Source organism: Tamandua tetradactyla, chromosome 8 (assembly GCF_023851605.1).
Source record: "Tamandua tetradactyla isolate mTamTet1 chromosome 8, mTamTet1.pri, whole genome shotgun sequence".
NCBI classification, from domain to species: Eukaryota; Metazoa; Chordata; class Mammalia; order Pilosa; family Myrmecophagidae; genus Tamandua; species Tamandua tetradactyla.
The window spans coordinates 86,247,994-86,260,709 of record NC_135334.1 but is presented as its reverse complement, the minus strand read 5'-3'; the positions used below and the strand labels follow the sequence as shown (position 1 = coordinate 86,260,709).

General features: G+C 45.7%; 1 protein-coding gene across 6 annotated transcripts in view; it reads left to right on the top strand.

Moving 5' to 3' along the window:
• The window catches only part of GALNT18 (polypeptide N-acetylgalactosaminyltransferase 18), a 390,932-nt gene that overhangs the window by 290,276 nt on the left and 87,940 nt on the right, over positions 1–12,716 (top strand). For 4 of the 6 annotated variants that reach the window (XM_077113997.1, XM_077113996.1, XM_077114001.1 and 1 more), the window contains exons 7-9: positions 773–958; positions 8,200–8,337; positions 12,413–12,508. In XM_077113997.1, the coding sequence (XP_076970112.1) occupies positions 773–958; positions 8,200–8,337; positions 12,413–12,508 (420 nt within the window). The remainder of the gene's footprint in view (positions 1–772; positions 959–8,199; positions 8,338–12,412; positions 12,509–12,716) is intronic. The other 2 variants (XM_077113999.1, XM_077113998.1) reach the window with 2 other exon arrangements.

Sequence of the window (12,716 nt, the reverse complement as noted above, 5' to 3'; positions counted from 1 at the left end):
CATTCTAAAATTTCAAACAGAATGAGCAGAAGCCTACTGGCACAAAAGTGTATGCATGTTTAGCATTATTGAAAGTTCAGTGGCTGGAATGGTTGTAGCAAGAGCTCTAAGATACTGTCACTTGATACTCAGAATAGAAGGAGGTCACTTTTCTTTATTTTTCAAAATTAAATTGCACCCAGTTTAAGCTCCTACTCACCAAGGTTGATGAGAAGTTCCCTTCTTTACAGTTTGCTCCCTCTCTCTCTTGGGTTCTGCTAGAACTCCAGGCCCAAGAAAGATGGGGTAGGAAAAGGGCACCTGGTGCTCTCTCTGTGGTGACCCTTGTCCTTACCATGTGGTCCATTTGAAGATAGACAGCTTTAATGGGTCCCTCACTCCCTCCATGTCAAGGATTCCTGCAGAAACTTCATCGATAGTTTGTTTCACTAACTGCTCCCCCCAAGGGCAAGGAGAACCCAGATCTTTAGCCACAAAACATCTGATCTCTGAGGGAGCACCATTGAGGAATGGGAGGAGTGGAAAGAGGAAGTATATTAGTTCTTTGCTGGTAAGTCCATAGCAGCAAAAAATAAGACACCAATTTATGACTCAATAAACATCCTGCTATAGAAATAGAAGTGAAATTCAGCTTGCTCTCTTTGCAGACAGGGGCCTAGAGAAGCAAGGTGAAGTGAGCTGAATTTCTCCATGCTTATGTTGCATGGTCCCTGTCCACCTGGGTTCAAGGTGCAGATCTGAGCACTGATGAGTGGCACCATGTTTTCTGCAGGTGTGGCAGTGTGGCGGGAGTGTGGAGGTCCTGCCCTGCTCCAGGATTGCCCACATTGAGCGAGCTCACAAGCCCTACACTGAGGACCTCACCGCTCATGTCCGCAGGAATGCCCTCAGAGTGGCTGAAGTCTGGATGGATGAATTTAAAAGTCATGTCTACATGGCATGGAACATACCCCAAGAGGTAGGGAGCCATGTGGGGATGGGTTTCTTGGGGTTTGGTTGGAAAACAACAACGTGGGACTAGACTTCTTCCCATGGGTCAACCAGAATCTTCTGTGCCATGCTAGAATGGATGCTTTACCTTAAAAGATGCTACATGTTAAAGAGAGGGGCTAGATGTCTCTGAGCTATAATTTGCTCCTGCCTCCAGTCACATGCTTGAAGGAGGCAGTATTTTTTCTGCACCTTAGTTTCTTCATTTTAATGTGAAGCAGGAGGACCAGATGACTCCAAGTTTCCTTCATGCTCCAGCTCCTCAGCTTCTCTGATAACATTAGGTATCTCTTGGTGCTGGATTGCAAATACATCCGTAATCATCATAATTCACAAAATGTTCCTCTAACCTCCCTATAGGCTGGATTCAAGCTTCTCTATAAGTCCTTTGAATAGAGCAATAAGACATATCTGTATGCTTTGGGGATTTCTTGAACCATATGCCTGGGGATGAGATGAACTCCCACAAAGATCCTCAATAAGAGCAAGGAATTACTCTATTTTTCAGGTTGCTTCTAATACTCATAGAACTTCATTATTGCCTGACACTGTCCCCTATCTTTCTAATCATCTTGTTCAGCCTTTCTGTGTTTCATAAAAATGATCTAGGACCACGGAGTTGGGAGAAAGTAACAGACACCTACCATGGGATTGTCATCCTATCAGCCTGGGATTCATTGCTCATGTTGCATTCTGTGGGAGGCAAACCTGTTGATTGCATGACCTCCTTCTTCCTTCTCAGGGTCTTGGCTTCCCTTTGGGAATACTCTAGAACTTCTCAGCTCCAACTCCCTAATAGGGAACTGACTGATCTCTGAAGTATCCATATGAAAGCCCTGTTGCCTGAACTCTCCAGCAAGCTAATGTTGCTCTGGCTAAGCGGTTGAGAAAGTAGGATGGGGCATGGGCAGGAGCTTTCAGGCAAAACTCCCCTGCCAGCATCGGGAGAGGAGTCTTACATTGCATACTCCTGCAATCAGTGAGGGTTCAGCAATTGGGAGGAAGGATGAGGAGGCAAGGAGCACCTGCCATTGTGCAGCCAGCCCTAATTAACCAGCCCCTGGATTGTGTCTCTGATAGTGGGAGTGTTTCCAGGGAAACCATGATGCCTTCTGGACTTGTCTTTGGCTGTGAGTGTTGTATCACAGCATTCACTGTAGGATTCTAAGCTCCACTGAGTGTGTCCTCAGATGGCCAAAAATTTAAAAGTGTTTGAAAAGTCCCCAGGAGCTCACCAGTAAAGCTTTGCATAGCCCCAGTATCTGTTAAAGTATCGGAGTCTTATCCATACTCCAATCCTCTTCTCTCTGCACCTTAAAGTTGCAAATCTTGCCCTCTCCACCCGTTGCAGCTGAGGGGTTGAAATGGACAGCATATTCAATGAATGGCAGAATACTAAGTGAAAATTATGAAACTCAGTGTCTGTGATTCCTCAGAAGAGTAGTTCAAACCAAATTAAGTGGACAGAGGGAAGTGAGCATAAGAAAGGCACATGAGAGATGGAAGTGTCCAGGATAAAGCCTTGGATGGAAAAGAAAGGGGTCAGTGTGTATCCTTAAAAAAGTGACTGTTGACCTCCTCTTTCCTTGTATGTCCAAAGTCCCTCTTCTACATCATATCAAACTTCTGGAAAGAGTCAACACCTTTTCACCTCCCTTCCACTCCTTAAGTCAAGTTCTAATACTTCACTGAACCTGCTTTTGAGAAAGTCATCATGGGCCTCTTAACTGCCTGATTTAATGGATGTTTTTAGATTTTTTAGCTTTGGGACCTCACTTTTTCCTTGAAACTCTGTTTTTCCTTGGCTTCCATGATTCCACACCCCAGAATCTCCTCATCTGTCTTCAAATTTTCCTAATTCCTGAGGGGCTCTTCTTCTCTATTGAATTTTTAAGTGTTTCCTGTGGACCCATCCTTGGCCCATTGCTCTCAAAATACACTGTCTTCCTGGTAACCCCATCTGTTCTTGGCTTCACTTGGTTGTTGCTGATTTCCTAAATAGTATCTCTACCCCAACTTCTGCTTTTAGCTTCGCACTGCCAACTGGACATCTCCTTGTGGGTGTTCCCAAAGGCACTTCTTCCCCCTATATCTGCTTCTGTTCCTTATTCACTCTCTCAGTTCATGGTACCACCATCTGTGCCAACATATGAGCTTGAAACTCAGCATCATCCTTTAATCCTCTTTTCTCTCAGCCCCTATTCCTGGTCAGTTATTAAGGCCATTTTGCTGTACCTAGCTCCTCTAGCTCCTCTCTCTTCTGAGCTCAGGCCTTGTCTCTGCAGTGGCCTCCAACTAGTTCCCCTGGCTCGGGTGAGGGAATAGACCCTCCCAAGTCTATCCTCCACACTACCCAAAGGTATCTTTAAAAAAATGCACAGCAAATGTCATTGTCCAGCTTGAACTCTTTAAATGACTCACCTTGAAGAAGATCAAGCATGAAGTCCAGTGTTTAACATGGCATCTAAAGCCCCCATGCTTTGGCCTCTGCCTGCCTCTCCAGCCTCACCACTTGCCACTCTCTGTTTTGGAGCCAAGTTAGATGGCACTGAACTGCCCACTACTCCTGCCCACACCATGCAGTTTCTCATGTCTGTGTGTTTCATTCTGTCTTCTCCACTAAGAATTCCCTACCCTCTACCTCTTCCTCAGCCTCCAAATCCCACCCTTTCCAATTCCTCTCTATCCTTTTAGACTCAGCTTAGGTGACCCCTCTTCTAGGAAGATAGACTGGGCTTTGGAAAGGGCTCTTCCTTCTAAGCATGTTTCCCATGGCATCACCCCCTCACTTCAACCCGTTGAAAGAATGTTCTGTTCTCTAAAAATCTCTCACTAGATCAGTGGCTCTCAAATCTGTCAGTATGTTAAAATCACTTGGGCTCCAACCTCAAAGATTTTGGCTTAATTGGTTTGGAGAAGGGGCCCAGGGATCTGTTCTCTGAAAAGCTCTACAGGGGTTCGGATGTCCACCCAGGACTGCACCTAGACAAAGGCCCCAGAGGACAGACTGCGGTATTCACATTGGAGTCACAGGCAGGACACATGCTCGAGCTCAGGAAACCCTCGCTAATGCTTATCGACTAGTGAGTGAATCTGCTGGGAATGTGTGTAATGCCTCTCTTCCTTAGTCAGTGACTCCTAAAAGCAGATCTGCAGACCAAACGCATCAGAATCGTTCAGAGAGCTTTTCAGACATCCTGAAGCTGGGTCTCAGCCTCAGAGATCCTGATCATGAGGTCTGTAGTGGTACCAGGATTTGTATTTCTACAGAGTTCTCCAGGTGATGACTGGGGGCAGCCAGGTTTGGGTGAAGCTAGCTGCGCTAATCCTGCTTATCTTTCCCAACTCACCGTAGGATGCCTCTACCCCAGGAAACTTTTGATGGCTCGCACCCCCTTTCCTTCCCCACCATCCTGGCTGCCTAGGATGGATTAAGGGTCCCTGCTCTGTTCTCCCTTAGCACTCTCTGCTTCCCTCCACACACCATACTCTGTGTGTACAGACTGTTTACTTGTCTGAGTCTCCCAGACTCTCTTTTCAGGCAAAGACTGAGACCACTTCTTGTTTGTGTACTCAGTGCCCAGGGCACTGAGTGGCACATGAGGGGTTACTTGATAAACAAGAGCTAAGAAAAGAAGGTGGAAATAATGGATGTTACATGCTCTGCTGGTTTTCCCCTGAACTTTTACTGGCTGCCCTTGATGTGGTGGCACCCCAACACCTTTTGCTCAATCACAGACACATCTGTTACTTATTTGCTTAACTTTTTGTTTACAGCTTCACAGCTGCAAATGTAGAACTGGAACCTCACCACCCTGCCCAGTACTGCCTTGAGAATTAAATAAGTTAATATATGTAAAGACTTTTGATCAGTGCCAGGCACACAGAAAGCTCTAGATAAGTGCTCATCGTTGTAGTTGATGTGTGCGTTCTCTCCCCAGCTTTAAAACGCCCTCGACAGCACAGTTATCCTGCATTTGTTGTCTTCCCTGCTGAGCCCTCCTCTGGGCTGCTCACTGAACATAGCCAGCCCCTCCTGCTCCATTCTAACTTTGGTCCCAAACTTTTGAAAAGCCAGAGGAACCTACATCCTTCTACTTTAATTGAAAATCAATTTGCTTGTTAACAAATAAGAAGCCACCCTGCAATAAGGTATCAATAATTTCTTAAATAGGATTCAGGAACTCTAAACCAGCTCCTGCTTCCTTTTGCCCAGAAAGGCTGAGAGGAAGGGATGTTCGCTGGGATGTTAGCCCCTCTTTAAGTTAGCTGCAAGAAAGCCTGTGCCATGCTGATTATGTGAATGCATTGCTGGACACAGGCAGAAACACTGGGAAACTATTTTTGTGACCAAATGTGTTAGCGTCTTAGGGCTGCTTAACAAATTAACATAATCTGGGTGGCTTAAAACAACAGAAATGTATCCTCTCGCAGACTGAAGTCCAAAACCAAATTACCAGCAGGGCTCCACTCACTACGAAGGCTCTAGGGGAGCTTTCCTTGCCTCTTCCAGCTTCCAATGGCCCTAGACACTCTTTGACTGTATAGATGCATCGCTATAATCTCTGTCTAAATATCATCTTCTCCTTTGTGCCTCTCTGTGTCCAAATCTCCCTTTCCTGTCTCTTACAAAGCGCCCACTCTAGGTCCAGGATCATTTCATCACGAGGTCCGTAACTAATTACATCTGCAAAGACCCTATTTCCAAATAAGATCACATTCCGAAGTTCTGGGCATACATGAATTTTGGGTAGGGGTGGGGAGGCACTATTCAACCCAAATATGACACTAAATATTTGGCAAAGGAGGAAGGTACATTTATTGTTTTCTAAATAAGGGACAAAGTGACCTTCACTTCTCCAAGGGTTTATTTCTCAATTTATGCCCCCTGTATTGAAAGAGGATCAGATATAATTTATAGTAAAAATACAAGGCAGACGTGCTGAACCATTAACACGGAAAGGAAAATGTCAATTAATAAACAGGAAGGGAGGGGAAGAGGAGATGATACTAAGACTTATAAGCTATGCAAATATCTGTTCTTAAAATTCCTAGAAGTCAAAGTGGAGATGGACACCTGATGGGGTCTATACCTCTCGTCTTTTATTAGATCATAAGAAGAGAGATGAGCTTTGCCTTGATAGAGAGAGTAGAAAAACATTTTTCCCATGAACCAAACCCTGAACAACATAACGCACAATATCTCTGCTGGCAGTCTGGGAAACACAGAGGCCTTCCTCAGACAGGGTCTTGTAATGGCTCTCCACAAAAGCTGAGGCTCAATGTTAAATTGTAGTTATATAAAGGCAATTATAGCAGGAAGGAGGCAAGGAATGGGTCCAGGAAAACAACTTTTCCGTTTATATATAAAAAGATAAAGTGCAGAGACATTTAAAGGGTTAATACCTAGCGAACCCTCGGTGGATAACATTTATTAGCAGCTGCAGTGCTCACAACTTCATAAATATTTTCTCAATTCAGTCTTATCAATATAGTTCAGGTTCAGGCCCGGAGGCACAGAGATAAGTTGAACTTGTTTCCTGAACTTAAGGCACCAGAGTCCTGCAGAGGAAAGCTCAAATAGCAGTTGCTGGGAGGGCTTTGGGCAGGATTCAGGTGGCAGACAAATCACAGATGAGGTCATTAAGAAGTACTCCAAAGGTGGTCCTCTCTGAGATTGTGCCCTAGTGTTCTGGAACACACATCCACTGTAGCAGGTTCAAGTTTTTACATTACCTGAACTCCACTGGGCAAAAAGAAATTTCTTCATTTTTCTGCATCTAAATTTTGTTTTTCTTTAAGCTCTCATTCTGCCTGCTGTCAAAAAGTTGTTCTGATCATGTCCAGATAAATGGTGCCATCTTTGTGATTTTTTCATCGTCGTTCCAGATTTAAACTGTCAGATTCATGATCCACCTCCCCACCTCCACCCCCACCAACAGCAACTTGATCCGTGGACCCGGTGCTGGAATCAAGGATTCACACCGACAGCACGTGGACCATGGTGTCTGTGGAGAGTTCTCCTTCCTCATATTGATCTGTCCCCACTCTGGGCTGGTAGTTTATGAGACACCATATGCCCCCTCTGGCTCCAGGCTCCATCGCCTCCCTGCTGTCATCCTCCAAGATGTTCCTGGATCTCCATTTGCTCCCCAGCTGAATGGAGCCTTCACCACCCTCTGCTGCGGCATCAGCTCTTTCCCAGCCACATTGCGTGTCCTGCCCAGGAGCTGGTGTACATGATATGGGAACTTTCAGTTCTGTCCCACTTGACTCTGGGACCAAAGAAATGTGAGGGATTTACTTCTCCAGCTCTCCCACTCATGAACACATTCATGCCTCCAGTTCTACCCTGTGACTCTTGAACCATGATGGCTCAGGGACCACCTCTTTGATGCACCTGGAAAGTCAGGGACACATGTACCCTCTACACTAAAACCCCGAGATTTAGAGAGAGATTTTGCTTTTCCCACAAGGACTTGGGCTTAGGAAGCGAAAGGGCAAGAGCTTCCAAATGCACGCTGTAAGGTTAGAAGCACCAACTCTAGACCCAGGTTGACTAGGTTCAAATCCACCATGTATTAGCTGTGGGACATTACTGAACCACTCTTTGTCTGTACCCTTCATCTATAAAATGAAGATTATATATAGTGCCACCTCACAGGTTTAAACAGACCATATACATAAATATAGATGGAATCAAGTATGTACATGTGTTAGTGTCTCAATATGACAGAGCCTAATCCATTGTAAAGACTTTTTATAGCTTAATTATTATGATTATTATGAATAGTATTAGAATTAACATTATTCCATCTTCAGTTCTCTTCCCATCTCTCATCTTATCTCTTCAAGGAGGGAAAAGTCTTACAGACCATATTTTTCCCATTTCTTTGAGCTGCACCCAGATGACAGCTTTTTTGTTTATTAATTAAAAATCTAAGAATTTGGCATCTTTGTGCCCAGGGTCCTTCACTGACAATCCTCATCAATGCTGACCCCATGTTTCAGAGTCCAAGTTGGGTTCAGAGTCCAAATTGAGGTTGAGTCCACATGGGGATAAGCATCAACTAACTTCCCCTATCATCCCTTTGTAAGGCAGTCTCTGGGGGAATCTGGGTGGGGTGGCCAGGGGTCATAACAAGGTGGGCTTGGGGAGAAGCCACACCCTGGTGGTGACTGCATCACTGCACTTGCCTCCCTGTGCAGGACTCAGGAATTGACATTGGGGACATCACTGCAAGGAAGGCCCTGAGGAAGCAGCTGCAGTGCAAGACCTTCCGGTGGTACCTGGTGAGCGTGTACCCGGAGATGAGGATGTACTCAGACATCATTGCCTATGGGCTGGTAAGGAGCCTGTGCTCAGGATTCCATCAGACTCAGGGAAGGGCAAGACCAGAGAGAGTTGCAGTGAGTAAGTGGACAGAGCTGGGACCTCAGAAGTCTCCAGGGCATCTGTCATCCAGGAGGCCACCTGTGGAAGGAGGTTATATCCTCCCACGAGAATTCACATGGCCTGGTTTACATGTTCTGCAGAAACTACCCAGTGGCCTCCTGTCCCTCCACTTCCCAGGCAGGTATAATTCAGATGTCAGAAAACTACTCAGCTTGTGCTTCCTAGCTATTCCCAGAAACACACTGTTGTGTGCTGTTGTACCTCTGGTAGCCCGAGCAAACGTCATATTCCCACCAGGTTGGCAGTTGTAGCTAAGCATGACTAGCTAAACTCACCCAGAGTTGTACAATGAGCAATAAAAGTGGAGGTGTATGCATGTAGCCATTGCAATTCTGAGTGATGACCAAAGGAACTTTCTTGTCCTGCAGGCCAAAAGGTCTCATCATATGTACATTTGCAACCATTTTACCATGTAGCCCCCTTGACTCTATATCCAGAAACCTTTGGTTGGTCAAAGAGTAAGTGGCACAAACAGAGTTGTAATGTAGATCTGTCTGTGTCCAATACTGGGGCTGTTTTTACTCTGTCATGCTGTAAAGCTGTCCACTTATCACTTCAAATGGCTCAGCTGTTAGCCATCCCTGGGGCTGGCAGAGGTCTCTGAACTCTTGCATGCTCATCTGCCAGCCACTGTCCAGGGCCCTGCTTCAGCCCCAGCCAGCCTCTCCCCTCTCCCTGCCTCTGCTACAGGATAGGCTCTTGTATGAGCAAAGACATGCTGACTTGTAGAGGAGCATAGTGAACTCTTAATGGGGACAATAGGGTGAAGATGGGAGACACATCTTGTAAGAGGCAGGAGGATTTGCTGTGTTTGAGTCATTCTTCCTGATGATTATATTTTTAATCCTGAAATGAAGACAACTAAAGTCCTTTCAGGTGCAGAGTTTCTTCTTTTTCTGGTCCAGGTCATGCAGAAACTACATAGTTCGGGTCAGATAACTTCTGGGACTCACAGTTGGGCCAGTGTCAAGTCTATAGCCCAGCCCATTAATCCACTAATAAGTCCCATTAATGACTCCTGCAGGCAGAAAGACCCAGTGGGCCTGTTGTGTGGGCATAGGTTTCCTCTGGATCATTGAGTTCCATGTCTGGGAGATGGGTAGCTTGGGATTAATCCCAGCCCTGGTGCCAACAGTAGAGAATGAGTAGCGTTTGGACACAGACATGCCTGGCTTCGGAATGGTAGCTCTGTCACTTTCTTGCTATATGACCTTGACAATTTGCAAAACCTTAATGGTTATAATCATGCCATTTAACAGGATATCTTTTACAGTCTTAGGATTGTAACTCTTGGCATGATGGAAAGAGCTTGGGCTTAGATTCAGCGGACTCCAGCTCTGCCACTTGTCCAACTATGAGATCTTGAGAATACCATTCATTTGTTCCCTTTTTTTTTCGGGCAGTCAATAAATATTTGCTGTCTATTGTGTGCCAGCACTGGCCTGGGTAATTGGCAGTGAGAAAGACTTTGAGACTCAGGCTGGTGACTAATGGGGGAGACACGCAAGTGAAGAAGCAACAAGAATACAGTATGCTAACTGCAACAATAAGGGAAGTGAAGGGCACACCCTCACATCCAGACTTGGGCCAGAGAAGACTTCCAGAGTGACAGATAAGCTGAGAACCAAGAATAAGAAGAGGAGAATTTTGTCACTTAAAAAGAAGGCCAAAGCAGAGGTTTATGTGGGCAAGTGTCCCCACAGTGTGAATAGCCTTACATGCAGGAGAATAAGGTAGAACTTGTTACTACAGCACAGTTCCTTCATCCTTCAAAGAGGTAATATTACCAACCTGGCTGGGTGACTTGGAGGATTAGGTGAGAGAATGCACTTTACATGGAAAGCACTTTACATGGTACCTGGCACATAGGGGCATAAAAGCCAGCTTCCTTGAATAGATTCCAGGAAAGTTACAGCACTAACAATAGCAGGTAATAATTATTGTACTTTTACTGTTTGCCAGGCCCTGTGCTAAGCACTGGGAGGTATTCATTTACTTAATCCTTGTAACAGCCCTATGAGGAAGGCACTATTATTATCCCAATTTTAGAGAGAAGAAAATAGACAGAAAGGAGTTAGTTTGCTTTGCCCAAGACCACATAACTGGAGCCAGATTTTCATCCCCACCTCTGTTCCAACCGCTTCAATAGACCACCTGCTTAAAGAGGGCAAGATGACGCAGAGCCAGAGAAACCTTGTCAAAAGGCACCCACCTCCCTCACCCAGAGGCTGGGTTTAAGAACACAGAGGAAAACCATATCTGACAACAGAGACCTCTGGATCTTTCTTTTTGCAATTAGCAGTTATCAGTTCTTCCTAATGGATTATAGTGCTTGGCTTTAGATGCCATACCCATCCCTCCAGAGCATGTTTGCATAAGCTCCCCCCTACACAGGTAAGTCAGATAGTTACTTTATAGTGGAGGATTTGCTGCATAGAAGCTTCTGCGGTCCCAGTTCAGGGAGTTGAGACATGTTCATATTTCTTTAGAATCTCCAAACTGCAAGTTAGAGATTAAGCTGCTGCTACCCAGTAAAGGAAAGGAAACTCAGGAGAGAGAAATTTAACTCTGTTCCTCATCCCTTACAAAGAACAGGAAATGCTCAGAGCACATACATGCCTCTGCTTATCTTTTCCATTTCATGTCCCTCAACTGGGTTCATTCCATTCCTGCAACAAGCCACCAGAACTACAGAAGCTCAACCACTGTCTGTCTCTGGCCTTCCCCAAGATAGATGACCCACCTGCAGCTCATTGCCCTTGTCTCCCCTGGATTCCTATCTCTAGTCCTCTGTTTAAATGAAGATCTTTTGATTGCTTAGAAGAGAAAGCCATTTAAACTAGCATAAGTTAAAATGGGAGTGGAATGAAGATACCCCCAGGTTCTCTATGGGCACGGATACTGAAATACGGTTGGACAAGCATACGCGAGGTGGGAAGTCACTGGAACAAAAGCAGGTGCAGAGTGATCTTTCTTGTCTCTGATTCTACCTGTTTCATCCTTCTTCTCCCCTTGATCACAGCTGGCTCTGTTGCTTGATCCCACAGATCCCCAACCCCAATTTCAATGGCCTACCCCTTCATCACAGTCTTTGGGTTCCTTGCTTAGAGTCTCAAGACAGATAGAATGACGGAATGGTCAAATTCCAGAAAGAGGAGGAGAGATGGGGAAAGAGAGAATTATTAATTCATGCTAAAAGGTGGAATGTCACCCACCCTGTTCTACTCAGCTGTGGCTGGTGAGCGGGTCCACGTGGACTGCCCTTTCCAAGATCTGAAAGGTAGCTTAAATCAGAAGGGAAAGTTACAGATTGGCACTCTTATCCAGACATGTTCTGTTTGATTGCCAAGATTGTGGGTCCATGGGCCTGCAGGTGAGGGTAAGAGATACCTCTGATTTCTCCTGCTTCCACTCTGACCCCCTCCTCTCATTCTCCCACCAGACCTTCTGTTCTGGAAAACCCTCAGCCAGGCTGCCATTGGGGCCTGGCCAAACCACTGCTGGGTCTGCAGGGAGCAGAGACGGTCCAGTCCCAGAGGCTATCCCAGATTGAAAACATCTAGCTTATTGCCTGCTTTTCCCAACTCTCAGGAGCAAAGACTTCTCTCCAGGGGCCCTTGGAGGCCATGGTGGTACAGCTGTGGAAATGGAGGGAGTGAAGAACTCAGCACTATCTTTTGTGTACACATGCTTGTGTGTCTTTTATTTTGACCCAGACTATCTCTGCTCCCAATATAGAACTTGCTGTTTAACTGGATGTGAATGTTTTCCTTCAAAGGAGGCCAGACTTCCCTCAGCTCCTTTATGGGCAAAGCTAGTGCTTTTGGTTTCCATAGTATTCAAGGGGCTTTGGGTAGAATTGTGGAAATAGAGTCTGTCTCAGTGGAATGATTGTTTCTCCTGATTTAATACATTTGCTTTCTCTGTTCCTTTCTTTGGTGTGACTGTCTCTCCTGTGGTGCTCAGCTGCAGAATTCCCTGAAGACTGATTTGTGTCTTGATCAGGGGCCAGATACAGAGAATGTTCCCATCATGTACATCTGCCATGGGATGACACCCCAGGTGAGTCTTCTGGGAGATCCCCAAGTCAGGGTGTGCACACGAGTGTCCCCAGTGTGAGGAAGGATGGCTGCGTGCTGCCCTGCGTACTCGGGAACCAGGGCACCAGGGGCCCTTGGGCCAATCATTAGGGAGTATTCTCATGAACAAATGAGGAGAGTATCACCTTCCTTACCTGGAAGGAGACTGGGGAAGTGGATGCTAAGATGCC